General features: G+C 39.5%; 1 protein-coding gene across 1 annotated transcript in view; it reads right to left on the reverse strand.

Annotated features, from left to right (window-relative positions):
* Positions 1–581: 581 nt before the first annotated feature.
* Positions 582–22,619, reverse strand: part of ERGIC1 (endoplasmic reticulum-golgi intermediate compartment 1) — a 44,514-nt gene continuing 22,476 nt past the window's right edge. The window contains exons 4-10 of the mRNA XM_053464179.1: positions 13,995–14,089; positions 13,462–13,586; positions 11,714–11,818; positions 10,368–10,428; positions 9,687–9,787; positions 9,158–9,280; positions 582–996 (exon numbers count right to left, since the gene is read on the reverse strand). Coding sequence (XP_053320154.1) covers positions 889–996; positions 9,158–9,280; positions 9,687–9,787; positions 10,368–10,428; positions 11,714–11,818; positions 13,462–13,586; positions 13,995–14,089 — 718 coding nt within the window. The 3' untranslated portion in view covers positions 582–888. The remainder of the gene's footprint in view (positions 997–9,157; positions 9,281–9,686; positions 9,788–10,367; positions 10,429–11,713; positions 11,819–13,461; positions 13,587–13,994; positions 14,090–22,619) is intronic.

Genomic DNA, 22,619 nt, shown 5'->3' on the forward strand with positions numbered 1-22,619 from the left:
GAACCTTGTAATCAGTGTCCAATGGGGATAAATGTATTTAAGGAGATATATTCTGGCAAAATGTTTATTTGTGGCGCAACCTCCATTGACTATACCAAAATCTCTCTTTATGGAAACAGATTTCTTTCAACTGCACCCTATGTATTTTTTTGCACAGAAGTAACTTTATGTCTCAGGATGAATGACTCTACATTCAAATAGCAAACTACTCATATAAAGTAGCATTTTGAGGCATAGCAAAGGTCCCAAATGTACCTTAGCACTCTGATAAACACCTTCAGCGAATGCCCTGCGTCATCTGCACATCAACGTGTACAGACCAGGGTTTGTGATTTATATTGCTTCTATTAATTTATTCAAATAAGGGAAAATCTAAAGCATGCTGCTTTATTTCTTACTATAAGAACAATCAATCCAAAAATACACCAGGGTGTTGGAAACCCAAAGAGAATGAAGGTGCTTATCAAGGAGCTAAAAATTGTGTATATCTTGAATATGTTGAAGTCATGAGATAAGACCCTCACGATGTTAAGGGGTAACCTGAATCATATCGGCATACAATGCACAGTGACAATTGCCAATTCCTTCAGGATATGGGTTGAAAGGCACAATATAATAACCCATAACATTTAATCATTGTACCGTATAACCTGAACTGACAAACTCTGCAGGGTAAAACTGGACACCGCAGCGTGTGCTACATACAAATACAATAACTGGAAGATATATTGGTTTCTTGTTGAGCTCGATTTACTTCATCTAGAAAAATGTGAACAGCTAGCTACATTTAGCTAGACATTTTTGCATTTTTACACCGTTTAAAAATATTAAAATAAACGTTATTTGGTGTCCTTCCACTTCTTCCCTCTGGAAAGTGATGCGTAGTCCCTATTGGATTTTTCCAAGCTGGATCTTCTTCCAGGCTTCAGAAGCAGTGAAAATGCAGGAGTCTATGATACCAGCTACAGTAAACGTTCCTCCGATGATGGCACATACCTATAGGTGGAAACAAGAAAAGAGTATTAGTTGTTGAAGACAGCAGTAGAAATGTTAGCATAAGAAGTTCAAGTCTTAAAGGTTTTTTTGTCCTGAATGGTCAACGTTGAAATTCAATGACTTACTGAGCTGAACAAAAGCAAAATTGTTGACAAGGTCAAGCTGAGAATTGGCCACCTTAAACATGAGAGCCAGATAGGAGGTTTTCTATGTAAATGGTACCACTGTTCACCTAATAAGAGGCCGTACGTGAGCCACTGGATGACACTACCCTAAAGATCAGCATGGGTTGTAGGAACTCGCAATCAAAAAAATCTCACTAATTTCTATAAATGGCCCATGTTTACAAAAAATGTTTTTGTTCACCAGGACAACAGCTGTTGTAGGACCCATGTTCGGACATGCCAGACATGATGACAGATTAATGCTGGTCTGCCTATTCTAATTTAGTTGGTGAAACGATCCCTCGGCTTCTGCGCAAACAAGAGTGTAGGAGAACAGAAGCTAGAAATAGTGGTTCTGTCTGAAATGGAATATGGCAGCTGTGAAAGCTAGTACCACTACGGAATGCTGCTTTTACGAAACAAGTACTTCAAGTTCCATTGAAAAGTTATAGACTACTGGCTACGTGATCTTCCAGCCCTTAGCTTTCAGTTGATCGGCAGTTCTCCAAACTGATATTCGAGCATGCATTCCTGGTTAAGGATTGTTGGGTTATCCCAAGTCCTTTTTGAAGGAGACTAAATTGGATCTCTCACTGTGTCCCAGTTGCAGAAGGATCCATGGACGACTTACCCCACTGAGCTATTATCCTATTAAATAGTGCCGAGTTTCCAAGACTTCCAACATTTAAAGGAGCCAGGAAAGAGGGAAATGTGAGTGGGGGTAGGGCAGTGTAGAATAACCAGAGGGCCAAGGCGGGAAGGATGGATTTAGATGACCAGGCAGTCAATATGCTGAATACCTTTTGAAGGATAAAGCAATGTCAGCTTTGCCTGAGGCTCTACGTGTAATCACTAACTGCCCTGTATAGAATGATGAATGTAGTGCATAATAAAGCCCCCCTGTTTATACAAGTCTTTGTATGGGCTCCATGTTAAGTAGTCTTTGTCCATTCCCTATATACGGGGAAGGGGATACTATCACTTGGTATTTGGCAAATAAAAATGAGGGGCAGCAGCTCTAAATCTGTCACGCTATGGTATGGTTTTGATGTACAGAGCTAGTTCTATACATGTGTTTTTGGTTTATTGATGCTGTTTTAGTCATAGATGTAATTTGGGGTTTCTTTTTGGTTCAAATACAGCTCATGCAATATTCTAGTCAAATCAAAAGATCTTAATTCAACATGAAATGGTCGCAAAAAAAAAATATTTCCTATAGCTCATATAGAACTTATCTATATTTTTGACTGGGGCTTTTTAGCCAGAGATCAATATAAACAAAGGCTAATGTTTTATCCAAATACTTTCAAAAAACATATATATTTTTGCATTGCACTGATTTATATCAGTTAAAACACATGGATAGATAACTAAAATCAGTCTATAACTATTTATAGTAAAAATTAAAAAAAAATGACAATTCTTCTAGTGTGTAGAGAGGGCACCTGGGGAAGACTAGTGTGTATTCAGTAGGGATAGAGGATTTGGCATAAGGAGGTTTAAATGGCTCAGTTATCTGAGTGTGAGATTTAAGGTCAGATTTCATAAGAGTAATGTCTGATGGAGGGGGAGGCTTAAAATAAATACTGAACCTTATTTGTGGTTAATTTCGTTTCTTGCCTCTAGCTCAGTGGAAGTGTTAATCATTAGTATGTGACCAAGTGACACAGAGGTTCCTATGCACAGTCTGAGAATTCACTGTGACGTGGGACAAGAGCTGCCAACACAAGCTGGGGGAAATATTGACTCTTTTAGAGAAACAGAAATGGTGTGTAGGAGCCACAGCACAATGAGTCACTTACTAAAAACTATTTGGAAGGGTCAAAAGAAAAATGGAGAAAGTGATTTTTCTTAAATTGAATCTGACCATAAATAGATGGGAGAACTGGTTTGTCTCATCATTACCAGAATATTACAAATGAAACAAACCATGTTGGATTTTACCCATATAAATATTAATTTGCATGCTATTTCACAACAGGATGCTGTCATAAAACAAGGGGTGAAGGGATCAAAGACAATGTGGGATGGAGATCTATCCATCAGAGATATCAAAAACACAGAGAATCCGTCATACATGGGATGGTTTCCATGGAGGCATTTTGGGAGAAACATGGAAAGGTTTTTTTGCCACGAGCTCTATCCCACTAGCTTGCCAGTGAGTAAGGAGGAATGTACAGATGTTACATCTCTGCAAACGTTCTGACAACTAAAAGGTCACAAAAGGGAAATCTAAGGCAGGCCTCCATACAGAGAAGATATTTTGGAGATAGAGGGTTAATGAATCACCAGGTGAAAACAGGATCAGGGGTGTATTTAGACTTAGGCAGACTCTCACACTTTCACCCTAAAACTACTACACTTTACGACAAATATATGATGTCTTATGTAAAGCATTGGGCAGCGCTATGCTTAAATATTGCACAGAAATCTACTGCAACAAGTGGATTGACGAAGTATGTTTTATATTTAGAAACACATGATGCCAGATTCATATGGCCCTTCAATGGAATGTATTTGTAATATTTTCAGATAATACCCTGGAATCAAAGCCTTCCTAATATACTCAAACCTAAGTATCACTGTCATCAAGAGGAAAAAGCTCCCTAAACCGCATTATTGACATCATTTAATATTAGAAGCCAAGCAGGACAGCTGCCGTAGATATCTTCCAGCCCACACTAAATACCAAGAAGCGCCAGCCCCATATCAATCCTTAAATTCAGTTCCGGAATCACCTAATCTGTAATGCTGAAAAGCGATTTGTTATTAAAAATGTCACTTTTAGGAGTCTGCCCCACATCGCCTATAAGAAGTTAATTTCTGCCCTGTAATGCAGGTTTCAGGTGAACCACCTGTGATTCACCACCTGAATCTTCCAAAACCTTGTAATGACTTAATACTGGAATATGCTTCTTATGTAAATGACATTTGCCAGGCAGAAAGTCCCAAATAACCTAACTATGAACAAATTTGCAGATTCAAGGACCTTTGCCCAAAATATAGGCTCAATAGAATCCATTCTTTGTGATTTCTTCAGTAATACAAATAAAATGTTAAGAAAAAGGTTTATGTAATGTATTGCCAGTTAGTGTTTTACACTACAAAACGCTAAAGCGTCTACAGGGAATGGAATATTCTGGCCTAGACAGACCCTCTGGATTGTAACCTGGAGCAGATCCCGAACACTAACTGCCCAGTTACAATATGGGGGTTTGTGGCTACCTGGGAGCCTCCATAGCAACTGGACCCAGCACCCTGTGTTGCTAAACAGTAGAGCAATGGGATATGATGTCGTATCCTAGGCCTCAGCATAGAGGACGGCAGCCATGCTTGGGGTAGCGCCCAGCTAGAATGTACCACCGTTTACTGGGCCTTTACGCGTCCAATGGGAGTACAACTCATATGCTTGGAAAAGGTTTGCAAAATAGATGTTAATGTGTATTTTCCGTAAGTTAGCGGCGGGGTGTGCCCTTAAACCGAGAGGCAGAGGTGAGGCCGTGCAAAATGTGTAATGGCAACAGAGGTGGCCAGTGATACAAATTGTATAGGCCTGCATGCCTGGTCTTTTGCTTCCAAGAATGGTGCTGAATACATGAAGAGTTTAATGTATATAAGCATTTAGGGCCTATGGCTAGCAATGCGGGGTGAGGTAATAAAGACTTAAAATATTCTCATCATTTTTCAAGATAACTATGCTTGGAAAGTGACATCAAGACAGCCGTACCACAAAATGGTATTTTAAAGTAAACAAATGTAAGTCGAATGTAATTTATTAAAATTATATAAGCTCCAGTGTTTCATTAGAAATGCTGCCAAATTGACTGAAATCACTGGTTGTGTATAAACATTTTTGAACATTCTAAAAAGTGGCATTATTGTTTAAAGTGGAATTATGCGCTTCTGGATCTCCTGGTCTCTCTTAGTTCCCTTAAATCAGAGCTTCTCAATCTTAGGAAGTTCTAACATTGTCAAGGTTTTCTGTAGCAGTAGCTACATGGAAATCTTACCTTTCCAAAATGTTAGCTCGGGGGAGAGGAGAGGGACAGAGGGATGGGATCCAAAAAGGGACTATCCTCCTAGACAGGGGCATTTGGGACATGGGACATGGTGGACTTCTTTAGAGGGTACTAAAAAAAGGGTTGACAAACAGCCTTAAATGTATTAACCATAATTGTTTAAAAAGATAGCTAAAGGGGCACTTGTGGCTTAAAGCAACCCTGGAGAACAAATTGGAATCCGGTGAGGAACACGTGACCGTCCACCCATTTTGCCATTTCAGTATGGACGGTATATTTAGCTAAACGAACATGTGTACTGCTTTTTCAACTCTGTATAATTGTATCCATTACTATTGCCTTATTTACCACAAGGTCTCTAATAATCCCATATACACCATCCCCGTAATTCATCTAGGGATTGTTTTCACACGTCAATATTGAGACATTTAGTCCCAGAGGAGACCTTCCTCTTCAATCATGCTCTGATAGAACATTTGAGGCAGTCATGGGAACAAACAGCCCATGGAAAGTTTATATCATTTTTTCCTAGAATACATTTATATGGTTTTATCATATCATATGATCTACTCACCCATATCTTACACTAACTCCATACATCTTAGAACCCAATTTTAACTGTCACATTCTGTGCTACCCCAATCCGTATACTTACATCTATATACTTCTGTTCTGCCGTGTTACATGTTGGAACGGCAATTGCATGAATACTAATAACCCTTACTATGCTTTGTTAAGGACATCAGAGCGAGAACATTTTAATTTAAAATTGGAACATTATATACAACTAATACATGATAGCGGTATATATTTTTATGCCTTTATTCTTGATGTCACAGATTGAGTGCAAACGTACTGCCAATTCTTGAAAGCTCACCATGCCTGTCTCCTCTAATAGTCATCAACAATCATTTAAACCTATTTTCCCTTCCTTCTTGCCTATATGTATGTGGTCATTTAAACACCATAGTATGACATAGTTTATGCAAGTTATACGACCAGCCAGGTTTTAAGATCACCTTTATGTCACGAGCCACACTTCAGGCAAACACATTAACTTTTTACAACAATAAAGTCTACCATCAAATGCCAAAGCGAAAATGCATTTTAAGTTCCTTAGCCAATATAGTTTGTCCCAGATACTATCTTTCATGGATCAAAATATCACACTACATATAAAAGTATTCTTTTTTTATTAGATGCAAAATGGTTATATTGTGTTATTTGTTTACATGACAAGGGTAAGCATCATTGTGTGGCTGGAAGAACAAGATCCTTTTCAGGTCTTGACTTTGAGATCCAGCTGACACGCCATCTGATAACCACATGTAGGCAGGGTTATTGACAATGCAGTCGGCAGGACAGATGCCGTCATTAAGTTAACACAAAGCATTCTGGGTGAGAGCTTGGAATAAGGGTGTGTGAGAACTAGGGATCACTTGAGTTCTCAGACCAATCCCGCAGATACGGTGTGACCATCACGAAGCCGAGGGTTGGCTTATGCAGTGTAAAAGGAGACACAGTGAATGCAGATAAGAAGGCGATTACACAGTACATATGGACTTATGTGTCATTGCTAAGGCTGTATTATCTCCTCTACACTTCAGACACCCATTCTTAACCAGGTTGTAAACTATTAATGACCACAAGCTTGGAAAATAAAGCCACTGCCACTCATCTCACTTGTGGTTGTGGATAATTTATTGTACAATGTTTTGTTGCTTTCCGAAAATTAACAAGTAAGCTAAAATTAAGAACACAGATGGTTTAAGTCTCCCAAGAAGTAATATTTTTCAGATGTAGGAAACAGCCTCATAAGTGAATTAGAAAAAAAACATTCAAAAAGAGGTCTGAACATTTAAGAAAAAGAGAGCAAATGGATTGAAATGGCACGTTTCTAATGCTTTTTTTAATGAAATACTTTTGGAATATATGTTGCGTATTTCACAATAATCTCCACGCTCCACATGTAAAGAATGACCTTGAGATACATACAAAGGATTCTCCCAGCTCAGGCTGTCCGAGACCTGCCCCCACTTACTACAGTTAATACTATAGGCAGGATTGGCAACTGGGCATCATCCGCCCTGTGCCCCGTGGTGCCTTTTTGAATTTGAAGGAGCCAGTTACCTCCCTCTTGCCTGGAAGCAGCCGTCTAACCGGCCCTGGGAAACTTCCCATTTTTGTACGTGCTTTGCTTTTGTTCTTCCTTCCATTTTAACAAGGATTTACAAAAGCTTTTTGTATTCCTGTATATAAAAGGAGTCCCTTTACCCTCTTTTCTTTTCCCAGTCTTTCCCGTGCCTGTCGTTCGCCTCTTTAAATGGGGAAGATGGGTGAATTAATTACGTGAATAGATATGCTGCCTGCCTCGTGGACGCAAGACGATGTTATGAATGAGGCAGCAGCCGGAACAGCAGGTGCTTCTCCATCCTTATTAACCCAGACACCATCTGTTTGGGGCACCAGCGGTGTCCTCTCTCTGAATAGTTTAGTAACAAAGTAGATCATTGGCAGATGGGGATTATACGATCATGGTTAGGGAAGGGCTGACAGGAAGAAAAAACAGAGCGTGTACTAAACCCCACCGTGATTGTGACTTTGAAATATCCAAACACAAAGATAAGATGCTTGCATGGAAAGCAGAAGGAGTAAAAGCAGGGAGCCGCGCCAAAACGAACCACTACAGACGAGAGATACAGCCTGCACTCACCCAGAAACCTTTCCTCTTCTGTCAAACAATTGGTTTTCACAAAATAGCATGGAACTCAAGAATGGATGATGGAAGCATTTTAAATGACCAACTGAATGAACATGTCGAATAAAAACATATACTAAAGACAATATCTATGTCCGTTGTACTATTGTTTGCACCACATTTAGGGCTACCAAGTAATCGGTTTAGATAAATTCAGACAAAGAGCAAAGTTTCGGGAAGAAAAACACACTGTATTTTGTATTCACTACTTTAGAATACCAGATCATCGGAAAAATAATAAAAATAGGATAAAATAAACATCTTTCTTCTAAAGTTTTATTTTTACTCGCTGGGTTCATTTTTTTATTAGCTGGCATGGCATGGGAGCTGAAATCATAAAAGGTCCTATTTTGGGAACAGTGCTCCATGACGCAATTACAGGAACCTTTAATTCCTGAAATAACATTACTGGGATCTGTCCCAAACAGAGTTTTTATGGACCCAAAATGCTATGCTCATACGCTTAAAATAAAAATATTGTCACAGTGAGAAAATAACTCCCCCAGCATTGCTGAAGTATGGCTCTCGCTGAAACGTTGGGTGGTACCAATTCAGCATTTGTTTATTAGGATACTGAGAAAAAAAAACACTTTTAAAAGGGTAAGACTCAAACAAAATGAGATAATGGAGCACACATTGAAATATAAGCCCCTTGATTACTTTTATTAATGAAAATAAAGAAATGTAGCAAGGCAGATAACTCCTGGAGACAAGCCCACCGTACACCACTGAAAGTCTGTAGACTATGACATTACTGATGGCCACCGGTCCTGAAATGGAACCTTGTGACTTGTTGGGGAGATGGAGGAAGACCCCCAACATCTCTCTCTACATAACTTGGAAAATGAATGGAGCAAAAGAAGTCTGGCAAGGGGAACATTTATATAGACCAGTTTTTCTCTGATATAAAATGTTTTTGGTTATGCCCATGCCTGTGGGGTATATTACTTTTGCCTGCGACATTCAAAAGCATTAATTTTCTACCGGCTTGCAGCTCTAAAGCTGAGGCCATTTACTAAGGACTATGGTAGTATTATGCCAGCTCATGCATGAGTTTGCTACTGTAAAGTAGCTACTGTTGGGGTCAGTTTGGGTACAGGGTTACAGCTGTATATTTACAAATATTGCGGTGCAAAACGACAACGTAAAATTAAAACCAAATTAAAAACAAATTAAATGTATTGATTGATATTATAAATGTTTCCTAAAAGCCTACGTACCGTAGTTATAAACCTATACATCGGCTGCCGCCTCTCTGTGTATTTCACTGTGATTGGGCTTAGATCATAACGGAACCAGATGGCAGGGATAATTCGGCCCGTGTGGCTGTATGCAACGTATTCCTAAATGATAAAAAACAACCCTTTAGTAAAATACAAACCACTGGAAATAGAACTGAAAAATTATCATTTTCATTACCATACAATCGAATATTGACATTTGGTGGATCAGACAGGCTCAATTTTATTCAGAGAAGCTAATAATCTCAGCTCTCTTAAAATCGGAGGAAAATAATAGCATCAAACTCACTGTATGACTATTTAATACGCTGAACAAAAGAGGCTTTCTTTAGTGTCTGGTGACTATGTAACTCAGAAGGAACGTTTTGATTTCATTAAGGTCTTGTCATTCTTCCCTGTCCGCTGGCGTTAATGCGTTTTAAGGATAAGGCTTACTATTTGCCAGCCATTGTCCTGCGATGGCTATCCATTTCATCCTTCACATATGACAAGACGGAGACGTACTCACCTTACTAGCTACTGTGTATTGATATGAAAACCTCTGCTTGCCTTTGAGATCTTCATATACTGTTGGCACTATCTTTAGGATATAATCATGGGACGCCAGCCCTGGAAAAAGAGGTAAAAGGAAATTTAGCAAAGAATAACTCCATTATTACGCCATTAGAAGTAACATCAGCTTTAGCGTTAAATACAGGATATACCATACGGACTCTCTATATAGTGTACACGGTAACCTGACGTCTACTTTAACCGGGGACACCTGACGTCAGATCACGCATGGCAGCACTGGATATAATGCCGGCCTGGGGTTTGCTTTTCCTTTAAGCCATTTGGTGACATTCTATTAGAAAGGTGACTGCACAGGAGTGGCAAACCAGCAGTTTAATCTCCAACATCGTACAGTGTGCAGGATTCAGCGGACTGCTGGACCGGAGGAGAGTAAATCAAGTGTATGGAGATGTTCCAAACACATCTACTGCACGGCGTTTAGTTGGAGGGTGTGGAAAAGGGCAAATCCACATGGGGGGGTTCTTCAGGGGACAACAAACTTAAAGCGACCAAGCAGCATTAAACTGCATATGATGGCTGGTGTCCCTCTTTCCTCTTTTTTAGCATTCAGAAGCCAGCTCTTCATGTCAGCAACATATAAGTACAAAAAGGTAAAAGAATCTCAAACTCTACGTACCATTTGAAGCCAATTTATCGGCTCCTCCCAAGGCATTGAAAGCCCCGTGTATGTTCTCAACCTGAAATAAGACATGATTGTGAACACACACAGAGTAGAGGAAACAAAGTCACACATGATCACCATGCTCTCAATCTGAATATAAAAAGAAAAAGTGGAAAATCCACTAAAACATGGTCAAACCTGGTTTTGATGTTAAGGTCAAACACAAACGTAATTCTCATTAGGAACGACACACATACTAAATAAAGTTATCAGCAATAAAACTTAATTATACAAAAAGGTATACAGCAATACAAATATATTTCAAAACTTGTAAAGCAAATGTATGAAACGATATGGGTTCAGTAATTCACTGTAATATGCCTGCAGGGGACGCCCATAGCTAAGTAAACAGGACAGATACAATGGGTAGAACGCTGGCTGATACACAATGGCAGCGCATGACGTATGTTCTTATAGCACATGTCCCTCTCCTATCTCACCTCCCTGGTACCGCGCCAGCTTCAATACAATGACCGCTTGTTCTAGTTAACCAGAACCACTCCTTGCAATTGTTATATAACCAGAAAGGATAAAGTAAGAAGAGTGATGTGATGTGATGAGATAATGCAGCCGGGATCACGGCAGGACCACAAACACACAAGGGTTTGTTCACATTGATTACAGCAAACGTACAAGCAGAAAAAAAGCCAACAAAGGAGATGCCTGGAATAAAGAGCAGTGTTCTGCGTCGATAAAAATCAGCTATCAACATTGTTATTCAAACGCACTGAACTGTGTAGCGGCCAAGGTCTTTTTGCCACAAACTATGTTGACACCAAGCCAAGATATACCTCAATGTCAGATTAGGTGTACCTACACATAAAAGTATGTACACAAAGGTAAGTCTTATTAGACCCCCCAAAACACTTACCACTAGCCATATATATATCTACATGAGGCTCGCTGGCTAGCTCCCAAGTGGCTGGGAGATTCAAGGACCAGAGGATGGGGTATATGTAGCTGTTCTAAGAAAACTAACCCTCAGAAATAAATAGAATTGAAATGTGTCAGACGAACCATAATGAGCTTGACTATGAAAGGTGCTGTTCCAAATAGACAAAGCATTTATTGCGATGGTGACATTATAACGGTGCCTACCTTTGCATCACAGAACGAGCACGGCAGGTAGGCACAGTGGTGGACATCTCATCAAACATGAAAGAGGCTTTTGATAGCAGGACAAGCAGGCAGACTAGATAAGCTGAATGGTTCTTATCTGCCATTCCTTGTTGTTATGCGTGTTACCAACACTTGTGTGAGTTATGGACAATTTGCATTTTGTTGAGGTTATAAACACTCACCTGTAAGACGTCACCAAAAGACAGCTTATGAATAAAGTGGCTCATGTCTGGATTCTGTGGCTGCGCTGTGGCACTGTGTGTAGATACGTGGAAATTTCCAGGGACCTGAGAAAATGAAAGCCAAGACAGACGGGGTTAACAGAAAAGGTTAAACAACACCAGCTGACTAGGGCTACTCGCGTGTCAAAGTGGTGTGCGGCGTATAATGGGTCAATGCACCGCATGCCACCAGCATGGGAATGGTTAAATGCCCACGTCCAGCAGTGGTGGGTAGATGGGGCAACACGCACAAACATTAACCTGAACCGCAATTTCAAAGTAAAATCTCAGCTCAGAACACAAGCGGCTTCAAATCAGTTTTTTTTCTTCCCATGACGTAAGAGCGAGTAAATTAAAATGGTTAGTTTTCAATTAAAGAATACGAATGGAAAAAGCAACATCAGCATTTTTCACACCAACAGGTTTTCAGTTCAGAAAGCAGATTTCGACCTTGGGATTCTGGTTTCCATGGCAACCCAGGTCCTGCATAATACCTATGTCACGCAGCTATTCTGCAAACAACCAGCGTGTGTTAAAGAGCACTTCCTCGGAATTATGCACTCATCAGCGAAGATGAGGCGGCGGAGGGTCGTGTTTTAAAGAGAAACTACGTCTTCACATTAATGTAGAGAAATAGTCAGAAGAGCAGACTCGTAAAGCCACATTATTGTGTACAAGGAATCTATTAGATGCACGGAGTCAAACCACGTGCTTCAACATCCAGCCGGGTCCGTACACAAAACAGATTTAAGAAAAAGTAAAGTACCTAAAAGATGCAGTCTTGGCACTAATTGCAAGACGATTCTTGGCAATAATTGGCTACTTGAATCAGCCAATCTCTGGCAGGAAAGCACTCCCACCTAAAATCAATGGGGGGTTTCTACACTAGGGAGCCGGGGTCTGAACAGCACATGTGCTGGAGCTGCCTGGCCGTAAATATATCTCCTGCACGGAAGCTAATATGGAGGGATTATGCAGAAAGAGACCATCCAGCTATCATATGCAAGAATCAAACGGAAAGGCTCTGACTGGTAGAGACAATAAAGTTGCTTTGCTATATAATTATACTGCATATGTATTTTGAATTATTTTATAAATGCACAGTGTTGGGTTTCTATTGAAACACAATTCCAAATTATGATGTCAACAATAGTTCTACGGTGCAATTGTGTGTGCCCCACCCATATTATGCCATAGGCCTTCACGTAACCGAGTTAGACTCATTTCATATATCGATAACGTGTACTCCCTCACTTAACTGGATTTCATCTCACATTGATGGCACCTCGAATAGAATGCAGTTATGCCAAGAATTCCAAGCAGCGGGGCTATCTCAGAGATGCAGAACAAACTCTTGTGGGGATGTGTACACGAGGCATAAATACAGAGTAATTTAATTGTATTACCGTGTTCATACTTCATAACAATGTGGGCTGTACTAACAAACATGAAACGTGTCCATTGTGTGGTGCGCTGTGTGTGGACTGTCAAACAGATCAGGAATACGCCAGAATATTATATAATTTGATTGTAATCTTGGGATTACTTTTTTTGAATTGGGAAAATAAAGCATATGTTTATTATATACATATATCTTGAGTATAGCCCGATATCAACAGTACATGTTGTGGAGCTTTCAAGGACTGCTTAGGGAGAGGGAGAGGGAGAAAAAGAGAGATGAGAGAGAGAAGAAATGTGTTTTTTCGTACCTTGTTTATAGTGAAGCGTCCTTCAAACCGACAGCCATTGCCATTGTTGAGAGGAATTTTCATAGAATTATCAATGTGACCAACTTCGTGTCTTCCCATTTCATCCTGAATATCCAGCCCCACCACTGAAAAAACACAGGGAAGAAAGAAAAGTGAATACTGATAAAAATACATCCAAGAATAATCTCACAGTGATGCAGCAATAACCTTACAATGCTGGCAAGCAAAAATTGTGTGTCCTATGGGGCACAGGGCCTTGGAAGCACAGGACTTCTACTGTGTGCTCACTTATGGGGGCGTGAACGACGGTTCACAAAACAAAAATCACAAATGCCTGGAACGGATTGATTGTATTATCGAGAGCAGGTAGGACCCTCTGTCCGCATTCTTACAAGCGGAGAATGGCAATGGTCCATCAAGACTTTCAATTTCCTAGCTTCTGTGCCTTTTGGTTCTATGACGCCTTTAAGGTCATACCACAGTAGCCATCTACGTCCTAAGTAGCGGGATCCCCAACTCTCTCATACACTTACCTTCACAGTTCAGATTGGGCAAGCTGACATTTAGGCCCACTTCGATTTTACCGCCACTGTCTTTGTCAGGGTCATCGACGTAGAGCTCATTAACACTGAAACAGAGGACATGAAGTAAGATGGATCCCATAGAGTATATTAGACATTTAAAATATATACAAACTCTGATTACATGATTTGCAATAAGTGATCACATTTAAGAATGTAATTATTACAAAACATTTTTAAATCGCACCGATAAAGGATCAATGAAATCAGCTCCTCTCAAGATATATAGCATTGTGATTTTCTTTAGTCAACGAGCTAGTGTCTACTATGCTGGACTCAGGCTGATTTAGACCCAGATGTTATGAAACTCATTGAACGTTGGGCATTTTTGGTCCTCTTTGTGCTGCCTATTTTCTCAACCAACAACAAGATGTGAGCAACCAGCCAGAAAGAGAAGTAGAGGTGCGTTCTGGGATGCAACAGTTTTTAGGTGGCTAATCCACTTGAAAGCACTACTGAATGTCCCCGTATAAACTGGTGGAGCGCGGCGTTCTATCCAAACACCAGCACTAAAACTGTTGAAATGTGGCGATAACAATCTTCATACGCATACTTGGAGGACGCAGCACTTAAATCAAAGATTCACTTCTTCTACACTTAAACCAGTTCTAAGTGAATTGTTTTTTTGAAGTGGAAATCTACCGCATTAATTTCTCTTGGCAAGCCAAAGTAAATAGAGGCCGATTTAATAAGAGAACTTAATAAAAACAATTATGTAACCTGGCAGCACGCTGGATGAAATGTGCTTCGCCGTTACCGAACAGGAATATTTGGGTGGGTGCAAAGGGTGTGGTCCTGTTCTTACTCACAAAGTGAATAAAGAGGAGGAAAAGTAGGTCAGGGAGAGGAAATCTCATTGAAACGGATTAAACGAGAGAGAAAGCACCATTCAATAAAAAAAAGGGAGGAGACACATTCCAAATGCTAAGTATTTACTATTATTCCACTTTGCTGTATTACTTCATGTGTGTAACATTCTTTTTGAATGCCGCACGGGTGTTAAAATAAATAATACAGCCTGCAAAGTACCGACGCAAATGCGATACTAGGAGTACAGAACGTGCATTTCTTCTAAACCTAGAATTAAACAGTATATTGCGAGGAGATTGCATTCCAGTTCTGTAGGGCGTCTATGAAACTGATGTTCACCAAAGCCGCAAATACATTTACAAACATAAATAAAAAACTAGAATGAGTGTGGGTTTTTTTTTTTTTTTTTTTTTTTTTTTAAGAAACATAATTTATTTGGAATTGTTCCTTTAAAGTAAAGTCAGCTATGTGTTATATACAGATATGTATATTACCGTATTTGCTCGATTATAAAACAAGGTTTTTTAACCCCCCTATATTCCCCGGGAATGCCCCATGATATGCCATTTAACCCCCTTTTTGCCACTCTGCCTCCAGAAATGCCTTTTAACCCCCTATATGCCAGAGTGGCATATAGGGGGTATAAATCATTTCTGGAGGCAGAGTGGCATATGGGGGTAAAAGGCATTTCTGGAGGCAGAGTGGTTCAGCCAATCAGGAAAGAACAGTCAAACCAGGGTCACAAATTAACAGAGTCCCCTATCTGCCTTAAAAGTTGAACCGCTAATGTCTCTAAATTATGATTTCTGGCCGCCTAGAGAGGGTACATTTTAATGTACATGGAGTATTCATGTCACATAATATGTTAATTGTTTTGGTAGTTATGCAAAAGAGTTCTACCCTTTTTGTCTTCTAGGCAGATGGCTGTTAATGAGATGAAGCTATATAACCACTATTGATGATCAGAGCCATTTAACACAACATATTAGCATACATCCTGCTTTATGTTACGAATGTCATAGGCGTGAATACGGTGATCAATAAACACAACTCTGTAAGACTAATACACACTACAGCACTTGAGGACACGTCATATTCAAAAAATAAAAAGGCTTGCAAATTCATGATCAAAGCATCAACATCACATCCTGGCACCTTTTAATGGAGTCTTTGGCGCCTGTGCTAAGCCCACAGCATAAATAGGCCGGTTGTGGAGAAAGATCTCCCCTGTAACCAGCACATTGGGCAGTGGGACATGGTGGGCTTGATTACCCAATAGGGTGATCTTCTCCCCAGTTTTATAGACAGGAGACTACCTCCCAAATCAGACCTACCACTCTGGGCTTAGGCCTGGATATGTCCCTGTATAAGGCTCGTCTAACTAAAAGGATGGAGAGTCAATGCATAATCTGTACCAACTAAATAACTATAGAAACGATAGAAACCAAACCTTTGATGAGGGCTCAGGAGTTACAAAATGGAATCATTCTTCCAACAGCATCTATTATACTTTTCACTAACTACTGTTTAACCACTCCCTCAGCAGTCATTTTCAGTCACCTCAGAATAGAGGATAGAGAATAGAGAATAGAACACCTTCAAGAAGGAGTAGTCCCATTAACCAACCTTTCAACCAAATGCCTCTATGGCGTACCAAGCTGTATTTTTTTTAGGCCATCACATATTATACACCCTGCAATGCTCAGCTCAGAGTCCATTTAAAGTGCTTCGTCTTCCATTTCCCTCATTGTGATTGAATTTGTATTCATAAAGGCAAACATTCCACGATTTCAAAAAAATAAATGAAATAATACGACCGGACACCGGCTTCACAGACCGGAAACAAACATTTTTGACACATACAAATTTTTAAAAAATGTATTTATTTCTATTTTCTCTACGCCCCCAAAAGCTTATGCGACTACATCTTTGTCCATGATGGAATAATAAAATGGTATCACCTAAACACTCTTATCCTCATTCTATCAAATGTACGGTAATTGCCAATGACTTCAGCCTTTATTCAGTACTTAACATTCCCTGAAATAATCTTTAAATACTAGTTACTTGTCTGCCAGTGTAGAATGTTATAACAGCTCTTATATAAGTCCTGAAAACCTGTAATATTTGATTCATACTCTTATCTATGCTGAAGGGTTATTATGGGTATGAATACAGGTTTTAATTATTGGCCGTGGATCTGGGTCACTACACAATTACCTTTCAAATAACAGAGCACAGTTTCATGACAAGACCAACGTACGTCAGAACGGCATGTTGTATTGACGCGGCATTACACTCATTATTAGCTGTACGAGGCAAGCTGATTTGGGAAACGATAAGTCACAATAAACATAGTAACAGAAAGTTTGGGATGAGTTCACACAACAGAAACTGGCGGCTCTGTGCCAAGTACGGCACCCGCCCCTGCATTTCTCATAATGAGTGGCATATTCCCGACGATGTAATCAAGGCAATGTGAAAAATTAGATCTGGTCTACCACATACATACCGACACAAAGAGGTCCATTTACAAAAGGAAGAGTTTGCACAATAGTTGTGGTTTTAACTCCTTGACTTCATTATTAAATATGGGCTATCCCCAGTGAGATTCCGATACAGGAAGATATTGACTGGCATGTGTAACGTTTAGTTGCACACACTGAATTATTTGTGCATTAATTGTGCATTATGCAGGGCCACCTCAGCTCCTCTTGCTGGAGAAACTTGTCAGTATTGGTCCTTCATAATGAACAGTAAATTGGTGGAGTTAAATCCACAACTTTTGCAAAGCTCACTTTAGTGAATAACCCCCAAAGACAACCTCACAGGTTGGTTATTTACCAATTCACCAGGCCCGGACCAGCCGTCTGGCACGGAGGGCAAAAGCCTAGAGGGCGGCTGGCCGACAGCATCCCACACTCAGACCAGGTGCAGCTGCGTGTGACCACCAGCTGGATATGGCCGGCCACGCGAGCATAAAAAAAATAAATAAAATAAATCTAGCGTGCTGCCACGCATATCCAGCCATCAGCCACTGGCTTTAAAGTGCCAGGGCTGCCTCATCATCGCCAGTCCAGCCCTGCAATTACCCATGGAGTAAGCAGCAACACTCTTTGTGAAGAACATTTGACTAAATACTCCACAAGCAACAATGAATCCCACTAGCCTTTTCATGAACAATGGTGTCCGGGCTTAGTGGCCCAGTGAGTTCAGCCATGCTGCTTAACAGAGCACTCAACAGGGGAAGCCAGGGGACTTTCAACTTATATTCAAGCTAATAAGTCATTTCATTTAGAAGTAGACAGCATACAGAATGGTTTATTATCTCCCTCCATGTACAAGTGTCCGTTTCAGTATGTATGCCACACAAAAGTTACTCTCACGCAGTTTCACTTCAGCTTTACATATAGCCCCCGAGGGGATATTTGTCATCAAATGCACAGCAACTGTATAAAAATGTTCTAGCGTGAACACTTTAGTCATTGGTTTTGTGTAGTACAATGTAAGGGAAAGTAAGCTTTAAAAATATGCGGTTTCATTTTGGATAAACAAAGAGCTCGTTATCTTACTTATTAGAAAAACCAAATTATAAATATACAAAGCCACATATTTTTTTGCACACATTGGTCAAGAGGATATGCTACTACTTCAACTTTCATACAGAAAAGCACCCGGACCACATTGTCTCGGTCTCTCCCTGCCTGGGAGATAATTTTTTTTTATTGAATTCTCTTTTAGTTTTCATTTCCTAGAAACGCACACCACTCTCAGACGATTAAATCTTTCCTTATTTTCTTTTTTACATAGTACACGTTATGTTATTAATTCTATTCAATATGGACTGGACTAATGCTATCCAGCACTAGCATAATGACTTTCTTCAGGATTACCCTCATGGATAGAAGTAAAGGAATCCTTTACAAGTTACGGCACATTTTGCCCATGAAATGCCCTTCCTCAGTAAGACCGCCACTTCTTCTCCTCATAGGAAAAGTCTGTGGTAGTACCAGGCAGGAGAAGGTAGGACTTGTTGCTCCAGTGGGTACTGGTGATGAAACACATGGAGCATGGGGTGGGATGCAGGTGGGACTGATTAGGAAGCGAGAAGAGCAAACACCACTACCCCATCCAGTGACCAAACCTGGGGATCTCAGGTATGCTTGGTTCAGTAGGAGACTGGCAGTCTATATGGGGAGTCACAGCCCACATCTCCTTGATGTCATCTGGATCCATTTTCCTCTACTTTGCAAATAAGTGTGTCAAAATGCATGCTGACATCTCCTGAAGTATGTATTTTACTTCTTGTATTTTATTTCACATAACTGAGCTTTTTTTGTTTTCTAGTGAAGGATATAAAATCAAAATACAGAAGGTTTAAGGGTAAAAACAGATATCAGAGATTAATTATCATATAGAACTAACCTTAAATATAAGAATATGTTTCTCCTAGTGTAACGGTGGAATATTCCAAGACATAATGTAAGTGGTCTCATTAAGAAACACACTCTTGAATGTAATGTGCCTAACTAAAACAAGAGCACACATAAATATTTATAGAGCGTGTGAATATCAGCTGTAGAGGTATGCGATGTACAATCACAAAACAGGTCACACATGCCAAGCATTTGTGATCATGATGGTAACATTATTGTAATGCAGCCAGATGAGTGGGAATTTTAACAGGCATCGTCATGGTTCTACAACATCTACAGCACTTTTTACTGTTCTTTTCGACTGTCTGTAGACATATAATTAATTTATTAAATATTACTCAGTTAACAAACCACAGGGTTCATTAAAATACTCCGAAAGGTTACCTCCCTGGTTCGACTGATGTATCCATAACAGGCATGCATTTAACAAAATTAGTACTACTGGGCTCCCAGCAAAGCGATCACATAGGTGACAAACTAAATTAAATTTTAATTAGTAGCCTAATGGAATAAAGGGGAAAAAATATGGCCTGAAAAGAAAGTGAAAACAACAATGTACTAAATAAGACACAACAGAATAGTTGTCTTACATTTTTATTTATTTATTTTTAATTTTTTTTTTACAAGGCCTCCATATAAGAAGAAGAAAATAAAACATTTATATTAATGTTTGGTAATATGTAATTAATCATTAAGTAAATCTCTCATATATGAAATGGAGATGCCAACTTTCCAGTCCCATGTCACTTAGCTCATTTTGTATAATAACTATGTAATGATGTCTACTAAAAAAGCAACCCATATAGTTTAGGAGTATACGTCACATGTTTTCTATGGTTCTGCCATCATCTAGTTGCGTCTCCCTGTTGTTGGAGCCAGGTAGACCGTTTTAATATATACATAACGATACTATATACCATCCACTTGATTATAGGATAAAGGAGTGGATTCAATTTGCAAATTAGTCATCAAAAGTTCCACCGCATAGCTAGCAGCACAACCTAAACATGTATTAGTTGTACTACTACAAAAATCATATTTTACATACTTAGATAATATCTGAAAAGAGTTTAGCCTGTATTACATTCAGATATGGTAATTCAGATATACTATTGCAGAAGACAGAAACTGGCTACTATATTTGGTGTATCTGGGACCACTTCGCATTTAGATTTACAAAATGCTGTTCCTCCTACTCTGCTGATCTTAACACTATGTTAATTAATTGTGTTGGAAACATCATGAATTGTATTGTAGAATGCCCAAATAATCAATCCTATTAAAAGGTTATTCTTTGTCATTTTTTTTCCTGGGAATATGAAATTGTCATTAAGCCTTTAGAAGAAATCATAAAATGGCAGATCTATTAAGGGTTAAATGATGATCATACAATAGAGTACAACGGATCCTTTAGCGAGAAGAGTTTCCTTGGGCGAGTTAAAACCCTTAATCTATATTAAAAATGAATAATTGTGAAGAGGAACTTGGCTCTTGTTACAGGAAAAAATGCAACCCTTTGTCACTTAACACATCAAGAACCTGGTGAAATGAAATGCCTCATCTCAAATCACATTTAATTCACGGTTTAGTGAATAAGCCCCTAAGACTGTATCTGACTCCTCCTTATTTAAGCACCACATTTTTCAGAGAGGAATGCCATCAGACAGGAAAGCCACAAAGAACCCGACCTGCAAGGACTGCAGCATTCTTGATCCTATCTGCAAATCAGTGATGTCACTCACAATATATTGTTTTACAGAGCAGAAAGTATAAGAATTATGGTGCCTGGGACAAAAATTAAAATTTTACTTCTCTGGCCACACACGATGATGATGATGTCACAGCCTCACAGACACAAAGTGGCGATTGGTGCAGTGATGGACTGCAGACCTACATCTCGATGTGTTCCACTCCCCGTAACCCTCCACCCGTGCTGGCCGTCATTTTTACAACACGTACATTATTATCACTAATTGATTTGGAGCCATCATATTCTACAATGGGTCATCAAAACATACCCATACCTGGGAACTTCCCAGGGTAGGCTACCCAGAGCTTCCCTTCTTCTGGGTGAGTGACAAAAAGTAAGACAGGCCTTGTTCAAAGAAGGACATTAGCTAGTGTATGTTTATCGTAAGTTTATTAGTCCCTGTATAAGACTTTCTATAAACAATATATGCACTAAAATAAAGATTTAGCTGCAGAACAAGCAAGCAAGGTTAACATACACTACATACACAATAGTTAATGCTCCAAACTATATACCCTTTGTAACGATATTAAAAAGCGGATAACTTGACCACACTCAAAGTCTCTTTAGGACACTAGCTTTGTGACCGGGCTGCTGCTTAATGACTTTAATTCTCTTTCCAATGGGAAACGAGTCAATTGAAGAGGAAGTTTACTGCCCCCGAAAGCCCTACCAAGGAAGCACGCTGCAGCTGTAGCTACCTTCCTCTATGGTCCGTCAAGATCAGTTGGAGCGCTTTCCAAGCATGTGCACAGGGTTTAAAATAAGGTTTGCAGCTGAAGCGCCGTAAGTATATCATGTGCTACAAATTGTAAAAGCTGAACACATCTCATGCATAGATAATAGCTAAGGCGGCCAAAGGAAATTTAAAGGGACCTCTCAGCCATTAAAGCGCATGATGGGTGTAATGTATTTTTGCCCATAAATAGGCTGATGGCCACACCATAAATGTAGACGCATGGTGCACCCAACTGGGCTTTTGGCCACAGGACATTATGTAACTTGGGGCCAATAATAATGCAATAAAAAAGGGCTAATGATATCTGTATATTTTTTTTCTGGCAATGTTGTAACCCTACAGACCTACAACAGATGGAATCCCTGATGAAAGAAGGGATTTTTCTAATCTTATCAGAAACTGTCTCAGTCTTGTTATCCACTCCGTAATTACTAAAACAAATAGAAAAGAAATACAGCCTCTGCCCCACACATTCAGTATTAGTAATATCACTGGATATTGCATATTAACAGTCACAACCGCAGAGAACGACGGCTAGTTTATCTATAGCCTTACTATAGACATTGTTGCCCCTTAACTTGTTTTTTTAGGTGTTACTCACATAGTAAAGTTAATGTTTCTAAAACATTCAATATGAAACCAAAACACGTGACTGCTCCAAATGTCGAACTTTACGATAGAATGATACAAATGTAAAAAGTTCTCAGAGTCCAAAACAGGGATAAGCAACAAACATATGACTGAAATTTGATTAAATGCCTAGCGCACAATGAATATGTAACGTCCTCGTCGGATACTTTGCCTACCCCTGGTGCAAAGTTACTAAAAGCAGACATTACTGC

Source organism: Spea bombifrons, chromosome 4, assembly GCF_027358695.1.
Source record: "Spea bombifrons isolate aSpeBom1 chromosome 4, aSpeBom1.2.pri, whole genome shotgun sequence".
Lineage (NCBI taxonomy): Eukaryota > Metazoa > Chordata > Amphibia > Anura > Pelobatidae > Spea > Spea bombifrons.